The sequence below is a fragment of the Pygoscelis adeliae genome, unplaced genomic scaffold (assembly GCF_000699105.1).
Source record: "Pygoscelis adeliae isolate BGI_AS28 unplaced genomic scaffold, ASM69910v1 Scaffold154, whole genome shotgun sequence".
Taxonomy (NCBI): domain Eukaryota; kingdom Metazoa; phylum Chordata; class Aves; order Sphenisciformes; family Spheniscidae; genus Pygoscelis; species Pygoscelis adeliae.
Window position 1 is genome coordinate 2883584 of NW_008825113.1, and position 25011 is coordinate 2908594.

At 38.3% G+C, this 25011-nt stretch overlaps 1 protein-coding gene across 1 annotated transcript in view; it reads right to left on the reverse strand.

Moving 5' to 3' along the window:
* The window catches only part of HLCS (holocarboxylase synthetase (biotin-(proprionyl-CoA-carboxylase (ATP-hydrolysing)) ligase)), a 120860-nt gene extending 99103 nt beyond the window's left edge, over positions 1 to 21757 (reverse strand). The window contains exons 1-4 of the mRNA XM_009327969.1: positions 21614 to 21757; positions 15448 to 15610; positions 11697 to 12646; positions 8191 to 8373 (exon numbers count right to left, since the gene is read on the reverse strand). Of these exons, the coding sequence (XP_009326244.1) occupies positions 8191 to 8373; positions 11697 to 12646; positions 15448 to 15499 (1185 nt within the window). The 5' untranslated portion in view covers positions 15500 to 15610; positions 21614 to 21757. The remainder of the gene's footprint in view (positions 1 to 8190; positions 8374 to 11696; positions 12647 to 15447; positions 15611 to 21613) is intronic.
* Between the last annotated feature and the right edge of the window lie 3254 nt (positions 21758 to 25011).

A 25011-nucleotide genomic window follows, 5' to 3' on the forward strand; every position in this document is an offset into this window, starting at 1 on the left:
AAATATACAGTACTTATTCCACCGACTGTATGACACATTTTACAACACTCTTCACTGAGGTACAAAGGAAATATCACTGAGAAACAAAAACCAGTATCTTGGTTCCCATCTGCAGATTTCCTTCTCTTCCCCTTTCTATCCATCCTCACTCATGCTGCACCTACCTTCAAGTCCCATAGTTCATCCTCCCTCTGTACGCTAGAGAGGGTAAGGACAGAAAACAGAGGAGCATCCGTCCTCTCAGTTACTCTATTAAGCTACCACAGGTTAAGAAATCACCCTGTGCTTGGTAAGCCACAGTAACTGACCATAATCATTCTCTTAGCCATTCACAAGTGTGAAGTAAAAACACATAATCTTAAATCTCTACAATTTATTCTGCCATGCCATTCATTGAGTTCTCTCTTCTTATGCCCAGCACTACCACAGAGCTGGTGCCCAAAAAGCCCTACGCCGCCTAAGCACTTCTGAGATTGGTCTTTTTCCACGCTGAACCTGCAGAGGATTTAGCTGGCAAACTTCTCGCCTCTGGAAGTGGGCACAAACCAGGAATCTGCAGGGGCTCACACCTCAGTCAGGGTGGCATTAGCTCTCAGAAGAATAGCTTTCTGCCTTCTTCTGACCAAGAGAGCTCTGAACTGTCGAAGCAGGAGATAGTCCCTATGTACGTTCATTATCTTGAGTGCTGATGGAGGAAAGAAAAAAAAAAAAAGGAGCTACTGACTGCCAAATAACCATCCCCTCTTAGGGGGCCATTCCTTTCAGAACCACACAGTTAAACACCAGCAAACAGTAGGGACTATTACTAGAATCCAGACATTGATAGAAAGAGCTTTTCAACGAACGACAGCAACACTGAAATAGTTTTGGTTTATGATCAGTGTGACCCCTCTGGGTTTGCAAGTTTTGTTATAAAGAAACAAAAGTTAATTTGAGGAAGGGAGGGGGAAGAATACAAAACAAACAAAAGCAAACCCACCCTCCCTGCACACACATGCAACTCAAAGCCTTGCAAACCAACAAATAACTTTTTTTTTCCCCATAATAAATTCAAAGACTAAACACATGGAGTTAAATTACAAATATTTTTTAATTGTCAGTACTTTGTTATCAGTCCTTGGGTTAAGTTTTACTGATAAATTCTTCAGAAAGCCACTTAAGAGAGAAAGCATACTACCTGTCAGAATGCAAATGGTTTGCCAAATGCACTGCATTGCCTAACCAGCCTAGTAGAAACACAGCTTTTAACAGCAAAAAAGAGTTCCACACATGGCATACATTAAATCCATTTCCCAAAAAGAATAAGCTGTTCCAGCAAATACACATTTTTACTGGTACAGATGCATTTACATTGCTGTATCTACTTTTTTTCCTGAAGCAACTTTGCCATAAAAGACATTTTCATCCCTAGCCAAGAGACAAACCAGCAAAGCTTTTAAGTCCAGACAAAGATTTCTGGCAACAATGCACTGTTCGTTTGAAATAATACATATAATACATTAACAAAAGTAAAAATGTTAGACACAAACTATTTATCAGTGATCAACAGAATCTTTTCAGATCTCTCACGTGGTGTGCTTTTCATTCAACATTTTTCTCAGCTCTCGGGTTACTTCTGAGCTAGAGCAAAGAGCAAATTTCCTTTCTGGAATAAATACTTCCAAAGGGCTCTTGCTTTTTGTCCTACTGGCTAAAAAGGCAGGGACGAGGTTTACACTTCAAGGATAAGAGAAAATAAGCAAGTTTCCTATTTTGTAGAATATACATTTTTGGTTCGCTTTTAAGCATGAAAACTTGGATAGCAATAAAAATAAGGCTTTGGAGTTTCAGTATAACTACCCCTGATTTTAGCACTGGAAATTTTTAAAAAACTCTGAAGTTTCACAGTTGAATCTCAAGTTCTACAATACACATTAATATGCATGGAAATATTTCAGAAACAATTGTCTCAAAAATGTACCCTGAAATCTAGGTTCATTGTAGTGTTAGCTGAGAGTTCAAATTTCCCATCCTCAAAGAAAGATTTATTCAGGATAAAGTAACTTCATACTCTCTTTCCTGACATAATGGACTTGGAATTTAAACACAGCCGATGCCATCACAGAATCAAAACTGAAGCTCAAGACATGTAAATTTGGTCCGACTGAATTCTGATTGTGCTGTAGTGTACTGAGTTATTTAAACACACAAAGTTGTCTTCACACTGCATTACCCTTGTGAGTGCAGTATTCTGTATCTCAAAGTGTCCTTTAAAGGAAAGTTTGAAATTCAAGAGGTACGTTCAATTGTACTTTTTAATTATTCTTTCTGCCTCCAATAAACAAGAGTTAAAATCTCCAACTTCAAGCTTCAGCCAGTATGTTTGTATTGACTGTTTATTATTCTGGAAGAACGTACTGTTTAAAATATGGTTACTAGCTGAGCCGAAGTAATAAAGACTGATTACATTTCATCATTTGGCCACCATCCATTTGGAAGGTATTGAAAAAGTGACTCAGCCTAACACAGCCTGAGGAGTTAGTAGTCAAGTTTAAGAGGCTTCAGATTAGCAAGTGTGTGGGTGTAATATACTTCCTAATGGTAATAATCTCTATTCTGACAAATCCCTCTCATTCTTCAAGGAGTGAATTCTTGTTTTGAAACCTAGAAGATGTTATGCTGAAACTTATGGCAATAAAATACAATCCTAGCATTTATGTCTGAAAAATTATCCTTTAAGATGGCAATGTGAAAGAGTAAATATTTAAGCATTTAAAGGTAAAGCTGCAGAAAAAATCAGATCTCTATGCTTGAAGCTACCACTGAACATATGGGTGCCAGACAACAGGCTTACAGTGATCGCCATTTGTTTCGACACTGAGTTTACCCTGCACCACAGTGACACAGAATTTTCTTTTTACAGCAATGTACAAGTCTACATTTTGCTTAACTGCTTTACACCAGATCAAGGAAAGAGGAAAAGAAAAAGGTGCTGTGTTTCAATATCAATACTTGTCTCTAAAATTACATTTAACACCAACAAGTTGTGCAGATTTAACTAAACTTTTAACCAGCAAGTAACCTGCCTTTCATACTATATTGCTCTTGGTTCAAACACTGCCTTCACTGTTGTTGTAGCACTGTATCAATATAATATGGATTTTTTCCAGTTAACCGAATTTAAAAACGTCCGTATGGGTGTATCTGAAGCAAACCATACTTGCAAGCCTTAGTGCAAAAAGTCTTGTGATGAAAGAGTTGCCTCAAGTGCTGTTACTTTCCAGGCCCCCTACCTTATACTCGATTTACAAGAAAGGAGACCAGGAATAAAAAGTGCACACTGTCACAGCAATCATTCAACACCAACAGCAGCAAGCACTAGCTGAGGATTGACGAGCGTAATTTTACATGGTAAGATCTATACCTCTTAACAGATGGACACTATCATCCAGTATTCAGACACTAGAGCTTTTATTTGAATTCAAAGCCATAATATTACCAGAATTTCCATCTCAGACTGGTGGAGCCTGTGGACATTTTAAGAAAAAGCCAGGTGAACAAAAGAAACACAGAAGAAAAAAGAAAAGAAAAAAAAGAGTAAAACTGAAAATCCCCAAGATATGGGAATCAGTCACAGCAGTAACGTTATTTGAGAACTGCAATACACACAAAAATTTAATAAATCATATTTTCTAGTTTGACATCTCAATCTGACATTTTAACTTTCTACTGACAAGTAACCTAAATATTGTTACCCCAACAGTGGTAACAATGTGATCTAATTTCCGCTGTTTAGAAAGATATTCAACAGCTAAAATGAGATTCAGCGCTTGCTTAGTACAGCCTCCAACTCAGCCTATCTCCAACTTGAATATAGCCCAGCTGGAAATCTCTGCCTGTTTTAGAACAGTATCAGCAGCATAAATCTAGTCTGGCTAAGCCATATGCAGTCAATGTATCACTTTTTTAAAAGCTCGACCATCCCGTTCCTAATGTATTTTTCTTGAGTGATAAAATTCAATTGCATAATTTTCAACATAACTACTGTCAAGGTTTCAATATTTCTTCCCAAGTCTCCTTCATTCCACTCTAAACTAAAATTTTCTTTTCATATGCCAAAGGCAAAAAGTGCATTACAAAGTTCGTAACTCCTCATGAAACAATAACATCTGCCTTTCCAAGTCTTTTTTCAAAGAAAAGGACACTACATTCAAATTTAATTATGTGTAAGTTAATTATACCTTTGCTTATTTTTTCATGCACCAAACTAGCCCCCAGTTTTTAAGTTTATCTATAATAATCGATAACATATATGAAATCCTGGACACTTAAAGACAAAATTCAACTCTTCTCCCCAGAATTAGCTTTTATGTCTTTTTTTTTTTTTAAGGAATTAAAGAAATTGTCGCCCCAAATTCTAAAGTTACACTGATTTTTCAGAAAGCTAATGCCAACTCTGCTTATATTTTATTGGCTTTTTTTAATCCATGTAGTAAGACTGCGATTTTAAGATACATGATAACCATATAAACTGGAAACTAAAACTTCAAAATGTGAATCCTAAGGAGGAAAAAACCAAAAAAAAATCCAATCCACCCCTCAGAAGCAGCTAAAAATTACATTGCAACACGCACTGTCCAAGACCCAGAGAGTAGACAGGAAGATCTGAAAGTCTTAATAATCAAATTTGTAGCAATCAGCATAATAGGTTTGATGGGATTATTTACAGCATCGCAACAATAATGCAAAAAGACACAGATTGTTCAGGAATTGTAGGCAGAGGAAAAGACAAGAGAAGCTACTTATTCATATAATAAAGTTGAGAAAGTTTTATTTGATGTCCACAATGTGGTAGAAAATAGGTCTGATGAAAGTTGTGAAGTGATAAAGGAGGAAAGACGGGTGGGGAAGAGAAACCAATGAAATCACACAGAACAGGGTACAGCTCTACTGTAAATTGAAGCTTATAGATCAGAAAGAGAAAAATAACCAAACTAGCACTTTAAATTTAAAGAATTTAAAAATGACCAAAAAAATCTACATTTTTTTCCTTAACAGAGTAGAAAATGCAGAGCAAAATCAATTATTATTTCTTCCACATAAGCAAAAGGGGCTTGTAGTGTCTAAAATTAATTAGAAAAATCTGACAAGGTTAGGTCTACCAGTGGTTTTTAAACATAATGGTACAGATGCAACTTCCAGTTTGGGGGTGAGGAATCATTAGCGAACTGCCAACTCTTAGAAACAAGGAGAACAGCGTTTGCCATTCTTCTGTTTTTGGAACTGCTAACAGGACATCGAGCTTGCTTGATTACTAGTTGACTCATTATGACATTTCTTTTACAGGGAAGCATAAGAAAATAATTTAAAAAAATCACTTGCTGTCAATGAGCATTACCTGGATAATCTCTCAGGGAAGGAATATACTATCCAATACATCCCCAGTGACCTGTACTGGACAAGCTCTCCATACAAATAGTGATAAAAAAAAGAAGGAAGTTCAAGAGTACTAGAGCTTGCAAGACAGTTTCCTCCATTTCCAGTACTACTGACTCACTCTGATCTTAAACAAGTTTAAGTATTTCCTCAAATTATTCACCTGTCAGGTACACTTCTGGTATCTCCTTGCTCTCTAGGAAAGCAAGACCACCTATGTAGAACATGATGTATGGAGAAAAATAAATAACTTGTTAGAAAGCTGAACTATTACATACTCCTTATTTATTTTAATATGCTATCTCTTCATTATTAACTGTAGTTTTTACATGTAAGTTGCAACTTCCTTTCACACAATATTCTGGAAGCGTGTCATGGCTAAAGCAAAAGACACTGAAACAATGACTACACATACAAACACAGAAAAACTACCATTAAAAAAAAAACTGTGGAAAAACGACATTTAAAAACTAATTTTGGTATAAACTTTAACTATACAGTATACCTTGCAAAAATATCTTTAATAGATGGCCTGCAACCTGTAATATGCCACTAGATGGCAAGTTTGGATAGAAATTAGCTAACCTTTTTTATTCGTGGGGTGTTTGAAAATTGCAAATGCATAGGAAAGAAACAATCATGAAAAAAGAGTGAAGGATGAGAATAAAAAAAAGGAAGACTTCAATAAACTACAAGTCTTCTGTACAGAGCACATTTAATACTAGTCAAAAAGGCTAAATGGGTTTTAGTTTTGTTTCCACATCTGCCACACAAATAGATAATCAATTCTTATGAATTTACTGCTCCCAGACAGGGAAGAACTTGTTTCTTATATGGTCACAGACAACAGCATTGGCTGTGGCAACCACAAGAATCTAGGAAGGCTAAGAGGAATGGAGGAAGGCTGAGAAAGGAAGCCGCAGAGTTAGGTCTTTGGAAAGCAGACCTCAGCTTATGCAAGGAATTGCTAATTAGGCTTCCTTGGAAAGCAACCACAAAGGGGTTAGGAGTACACAACACATCTGTAAGAAGAGGATGAGGAAGCTGGGCTCATTCAGTTTGGCGAAGAGGAGGCTAAGGAGTGATTTAATAACAACGTATAACTACATAAGAGTGTTAAAAGAATGACAGAGCCAAATGCTTCTTTGTACTGCCGGATATAATAAAGCATCAACAGCCATAAATTGCAGCTTGAGAGGTTCAGGCTGGACATCAGGAAAAAAAATCACTAGAATGGTACAGCAGCACTGGAATAGGGTGCACAGACAGGTTGTAGTGTGCACCCTTGGAGGTTTTCAAGATTCAACCAGACAAAGGCCATGGCTGACCTGATCTAGTGTTGGCAACAGCCCTGCTTCAAGCAGAGGCTGGATAGAAGCACTTCCAATAGTATCTTCACCATTTTAAAGTGGAGGTGGAGCTGGCAGAGTTTGGCACACATGAAAGGACAATCATTCAAGGGGAACAAAAAAAGCTTTCTGCATTTTGCCTAAATTTGATCAACTGTTACATCCAATTCAAGTTGCTATCTGAGGGCATTACTTAATGTACCGGTAGAAAGTTTTGGCAGTCTTCAGAGACTTAGAAAACAAATGCAGATTTGAATTTACAGATACACCTATTAATAGTATTTTAGTGAGTTTGTCTGGATCTGCTACTGTCTTGCCTGCCATACAACAAAGTCACATATGGATTGGGAATATGTGATAAGTTGTGCAATGCTTATCATACCCACCTTCCCAACTAACGAAGAGTGTTTTGAAAAGTACAATCTAAATCTAAAATATCATCCAAGTTATTTAAAAACATTCAGATGTAGTATGTCACTTTGTTCATTGATTGATCCTGTAGCCAAAAAAGGATATTATATATGATACTGCTGGAAACAGGCATCCAAGGAGGAGCTTCTATCATTCAGTTCCCCTAAAGATAGACATCTTGTTTCTGTGCTAACATAAGGGTGGTACAGAAAAGGAGCAGGAATCAGACAAGCACGCTAAGAGCAAGTAGTGACAGCGCTATATGTGTTGGAAGACAACCACCTCAAAGACCCTGAGTAGCCTGTATTGCTTTTTAATCACCTACTGCTTCATCCCTGCAGATCAATATAATACGGTTCTCATGTATTTGAAGTCATGTTTAAAAAAAAAGTTAAAATTACTGCTTTACATGTTCTGCACAATTCTTCATGGCAATGTCTCAAATTGAGAAGTCCAGAATAATCAGCTGACTATTTGAATTACGAGAAGCTATTCTATTTCCAGGAAATATTAGAACATCCTCAGGAATAAAACTCTTCATTGTGTAATCGCACACTCTTCCCTACTCACACAAGTCTTTCAGTTTTGGTCTGCCACACCATTCTCCATAATTTGGGTTTGATCTTTTGTTGCCAGCCTATACAGAACTTTCTACCTCATTTTAAAAGGAAAACAAATACTGTCTTTTAAATCAGTTCTTTCCATAGCTTACCACAGCCTTGTGTTTTGATATTGCAGAAGCATGCAAATAAGCAAAAAAGTTCTTAACAGAAATATAGCAAATATATATGGGAAGTTAACCCTGCACCATTTCCCAATGGTTATATTCAAAATTACTACTAGCAGGTAACAAAACAGTGACAGAGTAGAAATTAAACTTTTTGCTTACCTGTAATACATATGTAAACCTCTCCAAACAAAAATACCATGTAAGAAACAAAGTGTATTTAAGTGAACACTGAATTTGTCTTGTAGGGTAAATCTCAAACAACTGAAATGTAAGCAGAAGCCTTACCTCATCAGAAGAGAGCAGGTAAATAGGCGTTAACATAGGAATTTCACTTAATTCACAACTCAGGCCAAGTGATATCAGGATCTCCTTGAGAACTTCATATCTCTTGGTATTGCTTATCTTAAGCAAATTAAAATCCTCTTCAGTTTGGACATCCATAGAATTGATATCCAGTTCCAAGTGTGCCTGGCAGGATATGTGCAGAGGGAATAGAAAAAAATTATTTTGCTGGTATTACACATTTTAGCGTGGCAGAGAAAGGCAAGCACAACAGTTCCGAAAGCATCTTTGTTCTGAGTGTGGTTGCTGAACTATCCAATGTTACTAGTGCAATTTAAAACTTTCTCATGTCTTCATCATATCTACACAAGTAGGGCTTTATTATCCTAATAAACTAGGGAATGCCTATATATTTATAGTTTCCGATTCGGGGATCACAGTTGCCAGTACATTACACAAAATAGCCCTTCTTAATAAACGGGTCTTCTCCTAGAGGAGTTGTTCAAACTTGTATTTACCAACTTAAACTTCTCCTTCTGCTTTTCATGTCTGCTAACAACCTAGAACCAACAGCAATATTGGTCATATTCTGGCTTGTATCAGAGCAGAATTACATTAAAATTGCAAGAGCTTTATCAGAGGTTGCACAAGATATGTAGAAGTCAGGCTGAGCAAGTCCTTACTGTGTCACATGAATTAAGTTGCAATCAGTGCAGATAAAGAAATGCTTCTGCCTGAAAGAGAACTAAGAACCCCAGAACACCACCTTGTAGAGAATCACTTCTCAAGGCTGAAGCAGATGCTTAAAAGTAGAAATGAAATGCAGAAGAAAAAAAAAAAAATCCTTTCTAGACCTCCTGTTTGGGTTGGGGGGGGTGGGAGGTTTTTTTGTTTGTTTTTTAAATAAGTGTTCCAAGATATTTAGAAGCTTTTTTACCCTACTAAATATATATTCATTTAATGAAAAACACAAGCTATTATCTTTTATTTCTCCAATTTTGCACATTTTAATGGTGTTCTTCATCTTTCATATATGATCTACTTTATTGAAATTCAGGGAAATATGCTGAAATGGGAGGGGGGGGACAGAAGAATACAGAAAAAAAGGGAAACAACAAGTCTGTGACAGAATATTTAATGGCTGATGTCACTGTCAGTCCCCTGAAGAGAAAACAATAAGGCTTTTCAAATCCAGACTGGAAGTAATTTAAAATTATAAAATGACACAATAATCCTTTTAATCTGATTTTTGAAGCTATACTGTAATGCCCTTATTCTGGGGAAAACCTCTGCAGTATTGAGTTTTACTACAGCAGAAGGGTCAATTTAAACGGTACAGCAAAGCAGGTTTTACCATGGAACTTGCAGAAAAGGATAGCAACAGTATCTAATCAATTTTCTAGTACAAGCATACAGCACATGGGTGGCAAAGCTTCCTACACAGAGCTATAAACATGCTACTATGTATAACAGTTTCCAAAAAGCTAGCAGATTTACTCTGATAAACTGATAAGAGACAAAAACACTTCTAAGAAACCTGATGACTACTTCTGAATTACATAATTGCTAGAAAAGTGTATGCTACCCGATACGTGAGCAGTTAAATTTGAGTGCTCTGGGCTCCTGCGAAAGTTCTCCTGTAACTAAAATATTCGTAAAAATAGGTCCTAGAATCTTTCATAAAGTTTGTTCAGCTATGTCTCCATTATATTCTTCATCTACTTAAATACTGGTAAATAACCTTGCTCTGCTTTTCTCAATGTGCTGTTTGAAAGCAAAGACAGAGTAAGGGAAGCGATATAATTGTGAACAGCCGTGCTAAAAAGAAAATGTTTACCTCTGCTCCTACTGAGGCTAACTCAAAACATGCAAGTTGCCTTCAGGCTCACTTTAAAAGTTTTACTGTGAAATGGCTGAAATCTCTCAGATATAATAGCACAGGTTATACACCCAGGTAGATGCGTACTTCCAGGGCATAGACTTATTTTCTAAGCTTAACGGTACCTCTTATCAGCCTTTCTATTACTCAAAACTTTAGCCAGGTATCTGTGAATATTTAAATAATCAGTGACCAACATTTACCTTTAACACAGCCATGGAAGCTTCCTCACCCATTATCCAGGAAGACAGAGAGTAACAATAACAAAAAAGATTATGAACGTTTGAACTTATCTGTTGTTTAACTTTTTGAGGGGGTGTGGGTTTTGTTTGGTTGTTGGGTGTTTTTTTGGTTGGCTTTGGTTTTTTGGGGTTTTGTTGTTGGTTTTTTTTGTTTTTTTTTTTTAACAGAGATCACAATACTGTAACACTATTTGCTGGGATATTATTATTCTTAAGTAGAATGAATAAGATTTTGGCTCTAGACTCCCCCACTTCTGTCCCCCAGGTACTCTGAGCTATTTGTTAGGTGCAGAATGTTAAACATTTAAAAGTTTAAAGCCTGAAGGAAGACTCAGGAAACAAAAAAGCAAGTTTCCAGCAGAGTAGATTCTCTACCCCGCCTCCCCCCCCCAAAAAAAAATATGGTGTATATTACCGACTGAAAACATGTCAAGGTTTAGAAAACAAAAAACAAGTTTTAGAATTTTAATTTTGATAGTAAATAGAAAAAATGCATTCCAGTTGAATAAAGGGTTTTTTTAAATGACGGAACAGCAAGGCCAACATCATGAACCTAACATCCATCTAGAAATGCTTCATTCACATCACTAAGAAACAAACAGCACATAACTGAGAAAATGGTAGTAATAGTAGCAAAAAAAGAACCAACAGATCTAAATCAACAATGGCATTTCAGTGCAGTCAGAGACTAACCGTTATTGTGTAGTTACTTGCTCAAGCAAGAATTGTACAGCAGTTTTTCTAGACATGGCATGCAACAAGTAAGAGAGGCGGGGACTCTTTCATTCACTAGTCAGATTTCCAGAAGTGCTGGCTACCTTAACCTTAAACCTTAAGAGGAGACGTCTTTCAAGTTTCTTGCAAGGTTTATTTTACATCCTCTCCTGACTCTCTGGTTCACTATAGTTGTATTTTTGTAAGGATGTCTTTTTTTATCTTGCCAGTATAAGCTTTCACCCTGAGTCCACCGACGACTCAGCTTTTCCTGTTCCCACCTCCCAAAATCTGCAAAACGCACAGTTGTATCACTGCACAACTTCTAGCAGGCAGAAAAGGATTGCTCTGCTCTTGAAGATGCTTGCTTACTATGCAAATCTGCTCTCTCCTCTACCACCCGCTGTGATCTTGCATGATCTACATGCGCATGGCTACATGGTGAAAACAAGGAAGTGGAACAGCAGCAACATTCTCTACCATTCTTTAAGCTTCCCAAGGATCAAGTGGAAACCATTCTGCATTCAGAGTCCTTGTACATTCATTGAGACATCCATCTATACCTCCCCTTGACAAGCATCCCCAAGAGCATGCAACAGGAACAAGTGAACTTTTTTAGCATACCACGTCGTCATGTAGCAATGAGCAAATTAATGCTTCTGCATACACAGTACCTGAGTAAGAACAGCTTCTCCTCCACTGTCTCCATAAGTCAGATGAACAATAACTGTATCTTTATCAGCATTATTTAATTGACTTAATGTCTTCACTTTGCTGGTATCTTCCTTCATCACTTCCTCAAAAATATAGCCACTGAGCAAAAGATTTAACTTAATTTCAGTACTGTCCATTTTAGAGACCACTAATTCATGAACAGTCTTCTTCAGTTTGTTTTTTCTCTTTATTTGTATGCCATCAAATGTAAAAGATGAAGAAAACCCTAGAATCTTTCCGCCTTTAGATAAAAACTTCATAAATTGTTTGTGGTTCTCCTCAGAAATAGGCTCCTCTGTGGCAATGATCAACAACAGTGCGTTATCAATCCATGGAGCTTTCAGAACTTGCTCCTCATGCAGCTGGTAGATAGTGTAGCTGCCTGCATCAATGCATTCCTGAAGGATTGATTTTACCTGCTCAAATTCCACTTTTGCAGTTTCAGAGCCAAGATAAATCAATACATTAGGGGGCTTTCCAGCAAGGCTTACTCTCTTTATTCCTCTTGCTAGACAGTCATCATTCTTCTCTTCCAGTTTGCTATTGCAATCATCTGAAAGTTCTGGAATGTTTTCTGCAGAGGCAAATCTGACCGATTCAATAGTACTGTTTTCAAGTTGCAGGCATTCATGACAGCTGGAAAGATGCAAGTGATGATGTTCTCCAGCACCTGTCTCTTTGTCAGATAGACTGCTGGATTCATCTTCATGCTCACTTTCTTTCTCTAGCTTGGATTTCTCCTCTTCACCTTGTCCTGCAGACTCAGCTACTCCTAATCCTGATTTAATAGTAGTCCCAGAAGTAGCAGCAGGAGTTACTTCATCCATTTGTGTACTGCTTACACTTTGCTCTTTTACAGATGGTGCCACCTGCACCAACTCCTTCAGAGTAGATTCCTGCAAATGGACAGCTGGAAGAGTTAAAGAATAAGAAAAGGGGGTTATAAAAATGATATTAAAAGAACTGTGATGAATATCACTACCACAGCGGGATTTAGATTTAATTTCAGTACAAATCACCTATAATAGCAAGAATTTCCCTTGTTTGACACACCAAATCCTAACCCCCCCAAGAACGTAATAAATTTGCACTCATAACACAAGTCATTTACTCTAATGACTCTTTGTTTCAGGAAAGTCTGACAGAGCACAACACTCGATATTTACGGGGCACATTTAAACAAACTAACATTTATTGTGAGTGCAAAAACATTTGCACAAAAGTAAAACATGACAGCTACTGTATGCAAAGCAGATATGTTCTTAACGGAACACTAGTCTATGGGTGGGAAAGTGAGGAAGTTCTCATAAATGCATCACCTTGTCAGCTTGTTCTTTTGCCTGTCCCTCTGTCCCCAGCAAAGGGCAAAATGAAGCAAGGGAAGTACCTTTGGAAAAATACTGGGCCCTTAAGGAGGGCATGGTGGAAAACTACCTACTGCTATTTTGAAATAAACTATTTTGAAATAAGCTAATAAAGTGATGATATTGGGTAGGATGGAAACATTGAACCATGTCTCTTGCATTGCTGAAGGTTGCAGATAAAAGTTTGGTACAAGTTAAAGGGGGTAAAAAAAATCTGAACTGCTTTCAGTCTGCAGAAAGGGAGACATATCCACCCATAGCAAGACTTGGGAGCTATGAATCCGAGGGAAAACTAGCAAATAGGAAGAATTGTTAAACCTTCCCCTTTCTCTCCCCGAAAAGGATGGAAATGCAAAGATAAAAAATTTCTGGCAAATAGAAGTGAGAAAAGAAGGGCTTGCCAGTGTGAAACTTGCAGAGCAAACTATATAAGAGGAAAGAAAAAATTCTCTTCATAAGGTAATTTTTTTTCAGCTGCTGAGCCATGAAAATATTTCAAATCAAAGTCTGCAAAATTTTACTGAATCCCTCTCCACTCCCATAAGGCCAAATAAACTTACTATGTTTTTGTTTCTGATTTCTCAAAGAAATTCAGTGAGAAACTTGGCAACTGGCACACAACACACCAGATCCAAGTTCAATCACTTCCTTCGCTTAACAACACTTGCATTCCCTTGAAACTGTATCCCCTTTGCCTAGTTTGGAGCAGAAATTTGAAGCAAGGTTTTTCACATCCCAGGAGAATTTCACAGCTACCAGCCTACATGCTATTCCATCAACAGCCTCCATCAGCCTGTTATCCTGGAGCAGTTCTAGCATGCACACAGTACCTAAAGCAAAATGAGCCAGAAAACATTCTGAAAAGTAAATGACTGGGGCACTCTCTCAGCTTCCATCCCATCCTTGCATGAATACTTTTGCAGAACAGCACCAAGAGACAGAGTTTCACATCAGATACATTTGTGAGCATATTCCTACCCTCTTGCACCCTAGCTAGCTGTTCTCGATTTTGTTATTCCCCAACTTCTGCCAAAGCACTATGATCTACATAAAAAACCCAACCAAGCAAACAAAAAAACTCCACAACCAAACACAAAAAAAAACCCAGACCAAAACAAAAAACCCAAGCCCCCTTTTTTTTTTTTAAGCGGGGTAGGGGGCAGAGAAGAGGATTTTTTTTGTAGACCAAATCATTATTTTATTAATCTACATGACCCACAGTTTTATCAACACAGCTGAGAAGACACAACTAGACAGGAAGAAATGAGACTGCTGCTGAACAAAAAAACCCCCAAACAAACAAAAAAAAAAAGCATGGTTCTACCCCCCAAGAGCTCACTACTCTACAATACCCTACAGACTGCATATTATGGCACTTTTAGAACGGTGCTGGAAAAAAAGAACTTCAATCTCATGCAGCAAAGGGAGGTGAAGCTTGGACTTCCCACAGCCCAGACAACAATTCCATTTAAGAATGGTGTTAGAAGTGCAACCACGACTACTTCCTTCTCTCTGTGGAATTAGCCATGAACTCCCTCCCTGCCTTAGCTGAAACTATTAAACTAGTGAGGACATAATGGCTCACAGTTTTGATATCATTAAATTCACCCCCTAAAGAAATAAATCACCCACCAAAAATTCAAAATTCAGTTAGCAATGACACCACCCTCCTTCCCCTGGTTGTCCCTCTCCCTGTTTAGAAAGCATTTGTGAGCTTTTCTCAGTGATCTAAAGGATTAAGATGCTCAAGTTACAGCAATTGTTCTCAGCCCATGTTTAGCTTTGAATACACTTTTATTTCAAATCTGAAAAAAGAAGACATTTGCCTAAAACCTTCTGTATTTTTGTTTCAAATAGATCTAAAAATTTAACAGACAAGACTTACAGAAACAGTATTTTCTAACTTCACCTTTGTGACATTTATACATTCATGCATTTGCAAAAGGTTAAACACCATCTTGGATACTTGGAGATCTCATCATACTAAGATGAATTATTGGAAGTAGCTTATGAGGCATTAAAGAAAAAGAGGGCGGTTTATTCCAAAAATCTTTTGATCCATTTTTCTGTTATTTCTGCTGCTGCATTTGTAAGACATTCTGTAAAGAGAGAAACTCACTCAAAGAGTGGTCTAACTTTTCAAGGATCTCTATATTGGACAGTATTCATTATAAAATATGGTCGTGCTACAGAGTGATCAACTGCCTAGAATGACAACAGGAAGAAAACATTGTGCCAAAATAAAAGCATAGTTTTTTATGTAGGTATAAAGACTATAAGCACAGTCCTAAAATAATCATGAAACAAACATGTTCTGCCATTAAAAACAATTCATCAAGATACTTACAAACGATCTTGTGTGGCACCATTCCGTTATCCATTTGAAGCCTGTCTTCCATGAATGCTATTCCAAGGTTACTGAAATTATCTACACTTGCTTCAGCAATTAACTTATAAGGCTCACCAGGTTTATAGGCCAATGGTGAACAATAGTCTGACCACTTCACAATCTAGAATAAAGCATATGCATGTTTTTCAGTTTGAAAAGGTTACAGAAAAATATCAAAATACCAACAGTATTATGAGTGTGCAAGATGAACTGCAAATAAAAACTGCCCTTCCTTCCCGAACGATTCTGCTATTACAAAGCAGCACAACAGTAGGCAGAGCCAGCAGAGGTACATTATCAAACCAAAACAGCACAACCAGCAAACCCAAGGACTGGAAGTAATTTTAAAGAAAGTACTTAAAAAAAAAAGTGAGCTACTAGGATTACAGAATACTAAATTGGCAGAATCAGTTTTAAGACTTTTTTCTGTGATGCCTGATGTGTTTAAAACAACTACTAGATTTAATAGCATCATGAGAAAACACATCTCAACTAGAGAAGGCTTTCAGTTGACAGTTCCTTTCACACAAAAGTGTACCCTTCATGACTACAAAGGTCAATGTATGAGACTGAATACAACCAAAAGAACCTACTGAGGAAGGGTCATGTAGCAAGCAACACCTGCTACAAGATTCAGGCCTGAGAGAATTAAACAAAGCAACATCCACACTAAATGTTGAAAGCAAACTGGGAGTACAAATGCTTCTTTCCCAAAGATCAAGGCTATAAAAGCTTCAAGTAACGCACAAAATGGCAGGAGAGCATTATCACAATCTATAAGTAATATTCTATTTGTATTAATTTCCAAGACATGGCTTTCAGCACGAATTTGAAAATGAATGCTGATAAAAAGAGCAAAAGTAAACTACTAGTGTTTAATAAAAGTACACACTGACTGTCAGAAGCATTAACTAAATACGGAAGATTTGAGCTGCTTACCTACATCAAAAATTCCGTTCTCCAGAAAAGAAGCATTATGAAAGTGACACACTTGGGTCTGTTTTCTTCAAGAACCTTTGTTAAACCCAAACTACACAGCTGTACCTTCTTGGAGAACAAGTTTCAAGTTTAACTATAAAAGCCACAAGTGGAAGAAAAGTGAAAAGAGTTTTGCTTTCCTTCTGAAAGGCAGGCACGTTAATAAAGACTACAAATCTGTCTGCTGACTCATAACTGAAAAGAACCCCTTTTAAGCCTTATGTTTATAAAACAACAGTACCTAAGAAAATAATATTCAGACAACTGATGAACACAGTGATTTAAGAGTCATGCTCTTATCACAACTTATCACACTCTAGAACTACCTGAAAGGAGGTTGTAGCAAGGTGGGTGTCAGTCTCTTCTCCCAAGTAACTGGCGATAGGACAAGAGGAAATGGCCTCAAGTTGCGCCAGGGGAGGTTTAGATTGGATGTGAGGAAAAATTTCTTTACTGAAAGAGTGGTTAAACATTGGAACAGGCTGCCCAGGGAAGTGGTTGAGTCCCCATCCCTGGAAGTATTTAAAAGACGGGTAAATGAGGCGCCTGGGGACATGGCTTAGTGGGCATGGTGGTGTTGGGTTGACAGTTGGACTCAATGATCTTGGAGGTCTTTTCCAACGTTAATGATTCTATGATTCTAAGAGTCAATTCTGAAAGCAAAAACCAAATAAGGACCCAATTTCAGTGAAAATTGTGTGACTGATACCACAGCCTTTATCCTTTATAGGATACACAAACCAATTGTTCTCCTGTGAAGGCATTTTTAGAGACAATGAAGCACCACCTGTTTTCGTGACCTAAAAAAAAATATTAGCCTTCACCATATCATGTGTTCCAGATACTGGGAGACAAAGTGCAATTCCCATATAGCAACTCCAGCACTTTGACACTGTCATCACCAAACCACTTTCATGAAGTTCACCCTTTTATCACTACACACAAGATGTAACACACCGATTAAACACAGTAAGAAAAAACGCTTCTTTTGAATGCATAAAATGAGGGTGAGCTTCGTCTAATTATGAACAAGTAAAATATCTATCAGCTAAATTTACTTTTTTGCCTACTGCAGCTAAGTGGTCTACATAATATCCAAAAGAATCTATTTCCACCTTTTGACTTTACAGTATTTCCCAAGGGAACAAGAAGAAAGAAGAAACTCAGATTTCATACAACCTTAATGGTGACATCTCCTTTCTAAGTCATTCTCAAAGACAGTCTCTGATTAGCTCAACCCAAATGAGACCATCCAGTCTATACTCATATTGGTGGCCTTTGGATACCTAACAAGAAAACTAGCTGGGTTTCTTCTGATATATCACCTATACTAACCCTTAGTGAACAAACTCAGTTTCAAAAAGAGAAAAAGATAGCAGTGTGTGGGCAGTGTGTTGCTGTTTACCACAAGGTCAGCTGCATGCTTTAACCTATGGGTTAAACTCCAACTCTGTAACACAAGAGCAAGTAACAGCTTCAAACCCACCACACCAGAACACACAGCTGGTGAGAGCCAGCCCTCAAATTCATGACAGATGTATCACTCGGGTCCTGAACTCCTGGACATAACACCCACTCACTAGTAAAAGCAACAACAGCAAGTTTCTACCTCCAGGACCTTCCGAAAGGTCATCTCCATGACTGCACCACAAAGAAACACCAGCTCCGAAGTTACAGTATATCTTTCTGGGCACACTAGTATTGACCAGTTCTGAAGCAGAACAAAATCGCCTTCTGGAAGATAGCTATACCAGACCCTGATAGATTGGAATCACTGTAGCTGGAGCATCAGTCAGACTTCACCCCACTGTCACTTGGGGAAGTCTGTGACCAAGTCAGCCAGAATTGCCCCAACCAACTGCCTTGAGAGATGACCTGGACAGCACCATCACTTTCCAGACGGAAGGTATTCCCAGCTGTGTTTAGTCTATTGGTACAACATCCACAGCTGGAATGGAAGTCTCCAGTTGTAGTCATAAGGCAGAAAACTCTTAACGCCTTGCTGCTAACCGTTGGCAATTCACAACCACCAGTGACAAACATGGCAGATACATTTATGGTATAGGATACCAGCTTCCTTCTCTATTTTCCTCAGCGTAGGACTCCGGGCTGCTATCTGTGGTGGAGGGTAAGAGACTCACAGCGTATTTAGATATCCTTTCTTACCCAGAGAACAGGCACAAGCAGGTAACACCCACGTCACCTGGAAACTGCGAGGAGGATATATTGATGCTCTTGAGCTTTTTTTCATGGCACCAAGTGAAACATTAGACATGCTAACAAGTAAAACGTAGTTATTGTTGTCTAGTGCAAATAAAGTGAATACACAAAAGAACCTCACAAAGTAAGGTTGCTGCCAAGACATATGACCTGTAATCCTGCTCATGCAACAATCTATTTGCTTCACAACAAAAATCCTCAGAGAATATTTTCAAACAGGCCAAGCTTTCCTGCTACGAATAGAAATCTTCATCAGAATTCTGTCAGAATACAAAATGAAAAGCCAGCTCTTACTAAGAGATGAGAAATTATTTATACTGCTGCTTTCTGGGTACACCTCAGTTTCAACAGAAACCAGTCACAGATCACTGATAGCCCTACAAAGAATGGCTTTTCTGTCTAGAAATTATCACAGGTCACAGGAGCAATCTGTTCTTACAGCCCCTGTCTATGTCAACAGCTGGCTGCCAGAGGTAGCAGAATTAAAAGCACTTCACTAGAAGTCACATATACACAGAAGAACAATAAACAAAATAGAACAGCAGTCCTTTTCCTCTTTAGTTTCGGTCTTTCACCCAGACTATTGCTTTTGAGCTTGACAAATCAAATTAATTATTAATGTAAACATAAGAATGCAAACATTTTCCATTCTAAAGAAAATGCAAACGAAACCAACAAGATTAAAAAACTCCACTGAACAATAAACCCCAAAGAACAACAAACTAGAGCTTCAACTCAGATGTTTTTGTGGGCCTCTCTGCTACAAAAAAAAGTAAAGTAAAAAAAAAATCTCCCTTAGCCTTCTGTCTGAGTTGGCCCATCACTCTCCAGGTGCACTCTGAGACAACATAGAGAGCACAGCAGGTATCCTATCTAGTTTATCTCCTGGAAGTAGGGCCCACCTGGATGGATTCCACAGTCTTACATCAAAGGCAATAAAAACATTTACAAACCAGCTAATGTGTCTACTTCCTATGTGCTCCAAGGAAACATGAGGCCAGTAGAAGCAGAGTCAGAAGACTTCAGCAGAAAAGGTCTCAGTCCTCAGCAAGCTTGCAGTGCCTCCAGGCCTCACACTCTGAGCGTCATGGAGATAATGATTTTGCCTGATGCAGCACTTCACCTGGACATCATTCCTCTAGAGGGCAAAGACTAACACGCTCCAAAAGCATGCTCTGTTGTAGACTTGACAGGCCTCCATGGAGGGTAAAGTTACTAAAAATTTGACTGCAGGTACAAATCTCGAATTGTGCCCATTCCCAATCTGTCCTTCGGTCCCTGCACTCAAGTTACCTAAGACTATTCACCAACCACTCTGTTCTCAATGTTCACTCCAGCAGAGGACTCCTGGATCATCTCCCAGAACAAGTGGCCTGGAAAATACACGTTCCTCATCCAGAGAAACGGACAGGCCAAAAGCACCTGTGTATGTGACAGGTTTCCTTTAACTCCAAAAAGAAGCTTGAAACCTGACGCCAAAAAGCAAGGATGACAGATGGCCCTTTAGGGTGCTAAGCCGGGGCTATTCAGGAAGACACCTTATCGACTGCCCCCAGGTGGTGATCCTAGCTTGTGGCATAGCCTGTTTAATGGGTCGATTCTATGGTACCCCAGCGACCAGGCCAGAGGTTTTATTAATGCCTACCCAGTGATATCCTAGCACGCATGTCTTTCCATTTCTCCTCTTTCCAGTAGGTAATGAGGTCCATTCTGTCCTCTTCACTACAGAGAGCATACAGCACACACAACAACTGACTGCCTTAGGAAGAAACTATGACAACCTGTACAGCTTAGAAGATTTTTCCTCCCTGCAAGGTAAGTTTATCTTTTGCTTTGGGTTAAAACCTTTCACCCCCTTCAGACCTGCATCCAAGCTGAGACACCTAGGCAGCAAGCATTTCTCATGTGAGGAAAGAGTTATAAAACCAACAAATTTTAGGGGAGAGACAGACATTATCTCAAGTTCATAGTAAGTTTTGATAGGGTCCGGATACTATTTTTATACATAATCTGTATAGAGATGCTATATATTCAGTAATTCAAGTTTCAGAACATCATCTTTTAAATCCACATCTTCACACTTCCAATATAGTAGCGGAGAAGACACTTTTTAGATTTCTAAGTATCTAGGACATGAACATTTAGTAAGTATGCTTGCCATAAGGATTTCAGTGCTAGTTTAATTTATATCTTTGGATGCCTCAATAACATTTTGTAAGTATTATGCATTAAAAGGCAAACACAATTTATAAAATTCCAACCAAGAAGTACTGCCATTCCCCTACTGCATTTTATAGAAAAGCAAAGAGATTAAAAGCTTGATTTTGGCCTTACTTCTGCAGACTGACAAAATTATCCAAATGTATAATACTTTAACTTGTACTTATAAATCACAATGAAAGATTCCAAGAGAGACTTCTATTTCAATTACAACTTTTCACAACCACTTGGTTGGAGGCTTGAAGAGCTTTTCAGAAAGCTTAACATATGTTTGCTCTGTATATTCTTACTGAGGCATTTGTTTCAGCTAGTGTCAGAGACAGGATACTAAGCTAAATGGACTTCTGAGCTGCCTTAGTATAACAGCTTTCAAGCATTTTTCTCCCGTTCAGCGTATCTAACCATACATGCCTTATCCAAAGTCACGATGGAATTCTGCAGTTCCCATCCACAGCCAGAGAAGTGTTCTACTAAAAAAAAATCTCAATAAAATATCTATGGGTCTATTTGAAGCATAAAATAGAACTAGAGTATTAACAGTGATTCATTTTAATGAAATTACCTTTTTATTCCCATATTATTTTGTATAAATATACAAAATCTATCTGCCATTGATTTTTTTTTTCCTTCAAGTGTTTTAGGTTTATACCTACCAAATGACCCATCTGTAGTACTTTCTATGCAAGAAACAAAGAGAACGACTTACCTCTTTTGAAGAGCCAGGTACTTTCTGCAAATTATCTGTCTGAGCTGAAATGCTTTCTGTCACAAAAGCTATATGTTCTGCTTTAAGTAACTTATCAGAATAAATAAAAGGAGAAATGAGAAGTAGACTCCATCTGTTTAAGTCATCAAGGAACTGAAAGAGACAGGAAATAAAAATAAGTCTGTATAGCAAGCATCTGATTGAATAATTCAGTTTTAAATTATGCCCAGCCTAAATTAAAATCTGATCCTTCAGCCTTACATGAAGGGTCTCTACCATTTCACACTCCCCATGAAGAAAACAAGAGGTAAAGGTCCGAACCATTAAGCAGGAACACAGCACAAGTAAAACTAAAAGCGACAACCAAGCTTTTCAGCCAATTCAGACTCCAGCTTTCAGCTTTACAGGAAGAACGCACAAGTGAGCAGGCCACAAGACCACTATGCTATTGGCACTGTGACAGTTGTGGGCTATTTGCCACTGGCAACATCCCTCATTCAACCCAGTCCTCCTCTCCCATTCACACTGCAGTTCACCCTGCCTCTTCCTTCCTTCCCTCTTCTCCCCTGACTACACAAACCCACGGTCCTGCTGTCTCAGTTCTGGTGGCTGAAGGGCACTGTCTGCTACTTGGCAGAAAGCGGTCACAACACATGGTCTGCCTGGTAATCAGTCACTACAGCCCCTCTAACTGGATACTAGTCCCGGCAGCATTCATTCTGGTTGGGTAACAATCCTCCAGGAAAAATACAGTCCCACTGCTAAGTCACATACGCTGTCTCTACACCCATCTGCCAAAAGATGGGTGCAACCTGTGAGCCACAAGTGACCCAATAACTATATTCTACACAGGTCTAATTTTTAGACCTAATTTACAAAGTTTCAGGACTTCCTTTGTAAAGCCAGTTATATGAAGACAGTCATATTTTGTGGACATGCACAACATCAGGACAAATTCTTTGAAAAGTAATTTGAAAACTCTTAAAAAAATACTTGAAATAAAAGGAGAGGGTACTTCTAGATATATATAAAAATAAAAGTCCTCATGCATTTGCACCAAAATTACTCATTCAGTATGTAACTCTAAGTTTAGAGCTAAAGAAATAACTCATTCGAAATAAATTTGTCCATAAGGTAGTCTATCCACTTAGCAGACCATTGTACCAACATCTCCCTCGTTAAATTATAAAAATGGTTCCCTCTCTTGTCCTCACAAATGAGCAAATAAAGCTCAATAGCTGGAATCAGTACACCAAAGAACAGTTTTAAGAACCTCAGAGCTTCTCAATACATAATCTGATCCCACACCATATTACATCAACTTTTACGTAGATATTGCATTGAACTTAATTCTTCTGCCGTATTTTAAAAGTGGCAAACATTAGAAATAGATATTTTGCTACTACTATACTAGAAACACATGCTTTGCACACCTTCAGTAATTTTATGTGGAAACATAAGAGAATTTCCCTATAGCACACTAAACGTGTACATGACCACATCTAAGATGCAACTGCACAATATTAAGTCTATGGGGACAGATTGCCAAACGAACCAGCTTTACCGAGCACAGAAGCTGCAAGAGTAAACATTGCTACCTTCCACAGGAAAGTGAACTGAACTCATAAAGCTTTACAGCATCTTAAGCATCCAATTTGATTAAAGATCAAACAAGAAAACTACAGGTTACAATTTATGACTTGCTGGTATCTTATCTTAAGGAAGCTACTGATCCCAGGCCAGAGGCAGTTATACCTACTCAGAAAGCAAAGTAGCTCAGCTAGCTTCCTAGAAGCCAAAAAAGCACGCGAATTAACCTTTTTCTCTTCACAGTGTTCTCGGACGATGTGGAGAGCTCCACAGTGATGCTGCCTCTATCTATAATGCAGCCAAATCAGAGCCCTTATATGCCACACTACTGACGTGCAGCGTGGCAGGCATCTTCCACAGGGATTCTCAGAGCCAAATGCAACTGGTAACTTTCAATACATATTTTTAAGCGACAAATACATTTTGAGTAATGCCATTGACTTTACACCAAACTTCAAGCCAAACTCCAGTTCCCTAAAGGGTTTCCCAACTCCCAGTAAACACAAATAAACTGACAAGCTTACAAAGTCAGTCTGCATAAATAACATTGCAGACAGAAAAAAATGTGCTTACTGTGCAAGGACCAAGGAGAAGCTATTTCAGAAATGAGCAGAAGTGGAGCAAAGAACAGCATAAATTAGTTGAAATATGATTTACAAAACAATAATTCAGTCCAATTGAGGCTGAACTCCTCTAAACACATGGACAATTATTTGGTTTTGTTTTTAAGAGCTTTATCAAAATGTCAATTATGTGTTTAACTTTTCTGTGAGAGATTCTGAGATTGTCATTATTGCTTTTAAGTAAGAAATAATCTGCACATTAGCTAGCAAAGAGACTATTTTTGAACAAACTCCATTAGCATTTGTGATCTTGTTTTCACAGCACTGAAAACATCCTCTTTACACACTGAGTTTATGAAAAGCTTCTCTGCTTCTGAAAGAGTAGCACTTAGCCAATGACATGGTTCATAAATACATTTCAGTAACACCCATTTAAGTAAAATGTCTAACAGCAGATGATTTCCACAAACACACACATAAACAGCAGCAAAACGGTTATCAAGAAGATTTTTATCCACATGAATTCTGGTATTCAGTAACACATTTAGACAAATCCCACGTTCATTTAAATAATTCAGATGACTGGGGGGGATGGGTGGGGGGGTGTGCCAGAGGAATTCCACTTCTAAACCTAAAAGTCAGAAGCAAGCTTCCTCGCAGGTTTACTTCATGAGATGGCAAGTGAAACTTGTTCAGGTACAGTATTTTTCTACTGTCGTGGGCTACCGCAGCCTCACCCCACCCTCCTCTCTCACTGTCCATTTGCGAAAAAGCGATTTTCACAGGTCTTGTTTTTCGTGTCACCTTCCTCACTTGAAACAACGTTTTGTATCGGGAGAAGCACGCAGTTCTCCATAGCCAAAAGCTCAATTCAGACTCCATTACAGATTCAGCTACGTTTTAAATCTCTGACAAAAATCTTGAACGCACAAATACGGCAAACATTTTAAGACTAAAGCCTTGTATGTGCTAAAAGTATGTCACTAACATGGAAATACTAACAAGTTCTCCGAAGTGCTCCTATTGCCATAGCTGTACTTACAAAGCTGCACTTAACACACGTAGTAAAAAACACTCCTCAGCCCACTCCCTGAGCCAACAACCCGTAGCAGTGAAGAGGGGTAACTGCGACTGTACTAAGATTTTCTAACCAAGGCAATTACCTGGCTCTTACCTAAGCTTTACCCTTGACAAGGGGGGCTGCGACAGGCCTGGCAGGCTACCCGAGTTATTTGTTTCAACCCC